The sequence below is a fragment of the Notothenia coriiceps genome, unplaced genomic scaffold, assembly GCF_000735185.1.
Source record: "Notothenia coriiceps isolate Sejong01 unplaced genomic scaffold, NC01 NC01_scaffold00000177, whole genome shotgun sequence".
NCBI lineage: Eukaryota > Metazoa > Chordata > Actinopteri > Perciformes > Nototheniidae > Notothenia > Notothenia coriiceps.
Window position 1 is genome coordinate 1 of NW_011332878.1, and position 6582 is coordinate 6582.

The 6582-nt window shown below is 41.3% G+C and overlaps 1 protein-coding gene across 1 annotated transcript; it reads left to right on the plus strand.

Annotated features, from left to right (window-relative positions):
• Positions 1 to 1120: 1120 nt before the first annotated feature.
• On the plus strand, positions 1121 to 4171 carry LOC104947065 (carbohydrate sulfotransferase 8-like; the record flags this gene model as incomplete). Its single annotated transcript, XM_010773042.1, has 1 exon — positions 1121 to 4171. A coding segment is annotated over one exon (1212 nt), but the record flags the coding sequence as incomplete, so codon positions are not given.
• Positions 4172 to 6582: the final 2411 nt, after the last annotated feature.

The window sequence follows — 6582 nt, forward strand, 5'->3', positions numbered from 1 at the left end:
CCCCCCCGAATTTTGCATTTTGAAATGCTCCCGATTTCTGAGGTCTAAAGGTTGGCAAGTATGTCAACCACTTCTTATACATTTAAGCTTTGTAAACATTAGTTGTTAACTGGATAACAGTCTATCCATTCCTTTGCAGACGCACAACTTTGCATTTTGCAGACAAATTCTTTATTCTTAACATTAACTAAATGAAACAACACCAAAACCTTATGCCTTAAAAGAAAGCAAGAAAGAACAAACCAAAAACGGCAAAAGCAGAAACATTTTTAAGGCTCCAAGTTTTGCAGGGGGTAACTTTTCTTGACCTGCATTAGAGCATTATTAATGTATGACAGCACCCAGGGTCGGACAGACAAGTTCAGGAGATGTTTGACTCTGTGAAGTAGGTTTCTGTGTCAGACATGCAGCGCTCGTACTCTCTCTGCTCTCAGCTGACCCTCGCCGCCTCTCCTCTCTGATACTCAGCACCAATGAGAGCCTTACATCAGCGCACACCCTGCAGAATCTGCTGTGGAGAAATCTGCTGCACATTAAACAGACAGGGAGGGACCACTCCCCCACTCCAGATGTCCCTGCAGATGAAACTATATGGCCATTTAAGTCAGGGGGGGGATGAGCCAAGATTCATGATGGTCCCATCACCTTGGCTGTTGTAAAATTAAAATTATACGTCCAGTCCATTGGCTTTATGATGCCATTACACCATTTAATTGAAATAAAATGTCAGAATGCATAATGGCCTCAGGCATCATCTGATGGTGATCAGGCAGTAGATGAGTCCAATTTACATTCTTCATTAGGTGTTTATACGACATTTATTTCATGTTACAGCACAGTTTATGGATAGCTCATGGATGGCATTGGATAGTGTGTGACATTAGCATGTAACAAAGTTAGACCCTGAGCTGTAGTGAAACAGCACCACCAAGTGGCCTGTGTGAGTACTGCAGGCAGGATGTGGGAATACATGCTGTTTCAGGCAAAAATGCTGGATTTACAACCTGATTAGGCACAAAGTATTAACTCTATGTTTGTGCAGGTATATGTAAACATGTGATTGGTGCAAACACATATCTTCTACTGTCTACTACAATCTGTTTTGCTCATTTGTTTACAGACTCTCTCGACGCAAGAGAGAGAAAGAGGCAAATCTGACAATTACCAGGACCACCAGGCGACAGAAGTCATCATATCCAGTCCGATCCCTCCGATGCAGTTCCCTCACTTTGAGAAGAGTAAACAGACGGCTGCTCCCGGGTCCAGAGAGCAGAGCAGACGGACGCCCACCCCTGTGTCTCGGGAGCAGGACATTTCCTCCCTGCATGTCTCCAAAAGACACCGCAAACTGCTGAAAACAAGTCCCCCTGTCCATCACAACAGTAAAAGCGATTCCTCGCCCTCTTCTTCTTCCTCCTCATCCTCCTTGTCTGCTTCCTTGTCCTCATCCTCAGTCGTCCCCCCTTCTGCTTCTGGCTCTTTCACCCCTGATAAGTGGAAAAAGCTTGTCTCTATACAGGAAGCGCGCCGGCAACTGATGAAAGAGATGTGCGCCAAGTACAAAAGCAGCATCTCCAAGACCATCACAGGCCACCACGTGAGAAACCTCTTCGTGGAGGACAAGTACAAGTTGTTGTACTGCCAGGTGCCCAAGGCAGGCTGCTCCAACTGGAAGAGGACCCTGATGGTTTTGGCGGGAAAGGCTCCCAATGCTCAGAGCATCAAACACGACACAGTTCATGACGGCCACCACCTCAAGGAACTCAACTCCTTCGACCGAAAGGGAATCATGCACCGTCTGGAGACTTACACCAAAGTCATTTTTGTCCGAGAACCCTTGGAGAGAATGGTGTCGGCGTACCGGGACAAGTTTGAGAACCCTAACAACTACTACCACTCAATGTTTGGGAAACCCATCATCTCCAAGTACAGGGTGAACCCGTCGTTAGAAGCGCTGAAGACGGGCAACGGGGTCACGTTCAAGGAGTTTGTGCAGTACCTTCTGGATGTCCATCGGCCAGTGGGAATGGACATCCACTGGGATCAAGCCAACCAGCTGTGCAACCCGTGTCTCATAGACTACGACTTCATCGGCAAGTTCGAGAACATGGACGAAGAGTCCAACTTTCTCCTGCGATTGATCGGGGCGCCACCCAACGTCAAGCTGCCAAATTTTAAAGATAGGAACCCGGCCGATAAGAGGACCTCTACGCAGATCACAGAGAAATACTTTTCACAGGTCAGCACGTTGGAGAGACAGCGGATCTATGACTTCTACTACACAGACTATTTGATGTTTAACTACACTAAACCTTTTAAAGATTTATATTAACTAACTCCTATCAACTCTTGAATCACAGTTACATTCCACGTCTTCATCGCTACCATGATAGAAACCATAATTCACATGCTCACATGGATCTAAGCGGAGGCATCAGAGAGACTGAACTTCCTCCGAATTTTTCAAGAAGCTGCCTTTTGTGTAAACATTTCTACAAGATTCTTCGTTGTCATGGACGACTATGAGATGAAAGGTTCTTGTACTATCAAATACCCTAAATTGCCCTTGTAGGAAGTTGTTTTCTAGCACATGGTGAGGTAGAATATTAAATTGATAAATGTTATGCTTGTTAAAAAGCTTTAAAATGATGCCTAATATCCTGTAAGTCAAATCGGATTTTCAAATGCTTTTTATGATTTGAGGTTCCACTTGGGTGCAATTCCATTAAGGATTTTATCACATTGCTTCAGTCAGAAGTGATTTATACAAAACAGTATGTTATATGAGCCCCTATTATCTACCTTTAAGATACCAATAATTATTTGAGCTTTTCTGTTCAGATGTTCATTCATTTTTAAAGAAACTTCTTTAGAAACTTGATTCGCTTCCAGCAACAAAACTTGAATGTAAAGTTTATGAAAAAATCATTATTTGTTCCAGATGTAACTCCATACAATGTATGAGAACAACCGTAAATAATTCACAACAATAGTGGGCACGGTTCCAGTTTGAAATCAGATGAGGTCATCTAATAATCAACGCAATAACCTGCAATTTGGACTCATGTAATCATGTTCTTTTTGACTTACAGTATGTTGGGCATAACTATACCTCTATGTATCAATGAATACTAATGCAGGTATTTCATGTGAATGGTTTTACTGATGCTAAACTGTAAGAAAATGAAACACTATAAATTGTATAAATCTGTCAAGTGTGGCCCACTCCGAAGCTGTGTGCACTTACTGTAGCATTTTTGTACTTCTAACGTTGTGCTTTTGTCTAACACATACATGTGCTGTGCTGTAGGTTCACTAAGAGGTATTTACTTGGGTGGTTGTAGTTTAATGCAGGACATCCAGGTATTTACAGGGTATTATGTGGGGCTGCCAATATTTACTAATGCCTATCAGTGTTACAGACTTGGTAATCAATCAGTTACTAGATTATGTTGATGGCGTTGGCAAGCAAATGGGTAAAAGTCAACAGCAAAAAAACACAAAAACAAACTTTCTGACAGTTTAAAATGTACGATTTGGACATTTTTAAAGAGTGTGTGCAAACTAAACACGCCCTGAACAGCTATCACTTCTCACACCATCAGCCTCTCTCCACCCTCTGTATGTAACACATCTACTCTACACCACCATATAGGCTTTTTTCTGACACTACTGTGTACAATTGTATAATGGGCATTCAGATGACTCTATATTTTTATATGTATTTCTAAAATATACAGTATATATTCCGTGGTTATGGTGAAGGTAGTACATTTATTTCCTTTTTGATGTCATTTGTTGTTCTTTCAGTAATACCAGTGTAGAGTTGTTGTGTGCCAGAGGAGTTTCTTTCCAAAACGAAATATCCACCAGCTACAAACCACATGCTAACTCTGAAGAAACGTAATGACTGCATTGAAGAATTGATTCCCCTCTGTGCTTTGGTTGTAACTAATTAATAGTTTTTCTTTTGAAATGATAATGGATATATGCATTTTTGGAAATTAGCTCTGTAATTATTACCCCTGATCTGTTCTTCTCAATATGAAAATAGACCCTGTACAGATGAGCTGCATTCCACCACCATGACATTTTTACACATAGCAACTCCTGTGTGTGTGTGTGTGTGTGTGTGTGTGTGTGTGTGTGTGTGTGTGTGTGTGTGTGTGTGTGTGTGTGTGTGTGTGTGTGTGTGTGTGTGTGTGTGTGTGCGTGCGTGCGTGAGTGCGTGCGTGCGTGCGTGCGTGCGTGCGTGCGTGAGTGAGTGTGTTAGTGTATGTGTATGTTTTACAATTTGCTTCCTATGTCTTTTGGATACTTGTATACACAACTGCTAAAAGACACAATTTGAAGGTATAGTATTTTGTGTGTGTGTGTAACACGCTACACTGCTAAGGTAAATTCCCAACACACCTCCCAGCTGGCACGAAAAGTAGAATCTTTATTTCATGAATTATTCCTTCATGCAGGTCAGATCACCTGACGATGTGCACAAGTGAAATCAGCGCAGAGAGCACTCAAACTGTTTTAAATTAGGGCTCTCATAACACTTTTTCTAAGACTCAGATGTCTTGGATACAATAAGGTTTAATGAGGTTTAAAAAAAGGACAATCCAGCACATGATCACGTACTGTAAACATCCAAGATTATATTGACTGAAAGGCGAGGTTTGTCCCCCAAAGATCTGAGTTTAAATCTTGGTGTAAGCTTACTGTACAGTGAGTGTGATGAAAGAGTGGCCACATATGATGGAAATGATACACAAATAAAACATGCAAATTAATATATTGGAGTAAATACAGTGAAATACATTGAAAATACATTTAATAACTTAAATCAAGTTAAAGTGTGAAGCCCGGCAACAACCAAAGTGAGTAGCAGGATATTTTTTAAGAGGGCACGATGCAAACGTTATTAATTGTGACGCTGGGAACGACCTATGGCTAGTCTCCTCTATAGTAGCTATACGCTTTGCAGCTCACTGGAAATGTGTTTTATGTAACAAAATACTACCCTATACACACTATAATCAATCTTTAACAATTTTGGTGGTAGTACCCTTTCACGGTGATGGTAATTGTATGAACTTTTGTCAGTATACTGTGTTGGCTTTTGCAATTCCAAAATCTAATCCTTGTTTAGTTTGTGGTCAGATTCTATGTAGCTAGGTATAGCCAAAAGCAAAAAGCTACTGCATTAAGACGAGTATTACTCTTGCAAATACTCCGCCCCCCCCGCCCCGCCCCTGCTAATAAAGTTTTCTTGGTATGTGGGTGTATGGACAGATTTATCAAAAGCGTAATTACAGTAACAAGTGAATGTATAACTGTTAATTGTCGGTGCAAAAGTGTATAAAATATGATCTTAAGCCCTTTGCCTTATTTTACACTGCCAATCAAATGGTGTATTTCAGGAAGACATTCTACAGGAGGTTATTATTTCTGGCTGATGAGTGTCTACTAATAAATTGTCTTTAGCATTTTCAATGTGTGTTTTCATTGTTCGTGTTCTTCCACTTGCGTTGTTAGTGTAACTCAAATCCAATGTGATTAAAAAGTATTTTAAAGAGGTCGTATTATGCTCCTTTCCAGGTTCATATCAGTATTCAGTGTCTCTACTGGGACATGTATCCACTCAAACACAAAAAGGCACACATTTAGTTACAAACCACTGAATTTAGATCTAATTAAGTGTTAGATTGTGTTTGTAATAATTGCAGCAATCGGACTATGATTCTGTTGCATCAGTAAGTGAGGTTCAATGTTTCTATTTTTTTTTAATAGTATTTCTCAGTGGAACGTAATATAAGCACAGGGCCGTCCCTGGCCAACATGAGGCCCCACGCAAATTGTATGATGAGGCCCTCTGTTTCGCGAGTGTCGACGGGGGGGCCTCGCAGCAGCGAGACCGTGCCGCGCCACACTAATTGTGCCGCATAACTGCGCCACATTTTCGGCTCAGTTGAGGCCCCCTCTGCAAGAGTGAGGCCCCACGCAGTCTGCATGATCGGACTGTAGGGAGGGACGGCCCTGTATAAGTACTATGCTGTACAGAGTTCTATAGCATTGTTTATTACTTCAAAAGTTATACATTAAAGGGGCCATATCATGCTCATTTACAGGTTCATATCAGTATGTAGTGTTTCTACTTTAAAGAGTCCTCTCCTGCTGATGTTCAGGTGTATATCAGTATGTAGTCTCTCTACTTTAAAGAGTCCTCTCCTGCTGATGTTCAGGTGTATATCAGTATGTAGTGTCTCTACTTTAAAGAGTCCTCTCCTGCTGATGTTCAGGTGTATATCAGTATGTAGTGTCTCTACTTTAAAGAGTCCTCTCCTGCTGATGTTCAGGTGTATATCAGTATGTAGTGTCTCTACTTTAAAGAGTCCTCTCCTGCTGATGTTCAGGTGTATATCAGCATGTAGTGTCTCTACTTTAAAGAGTCCTCTCCTGCTGATGTTCAGGTGTATATCAGTATGTAGTGTCTCTACTTTAAAGAGTCCTCTCCTGCTGATGTTCAGGTGTATATCAGTATGCAGTGTCTCTACTTTAAAGAGTCCTCTCCTGCTGATGTTCAGGTGT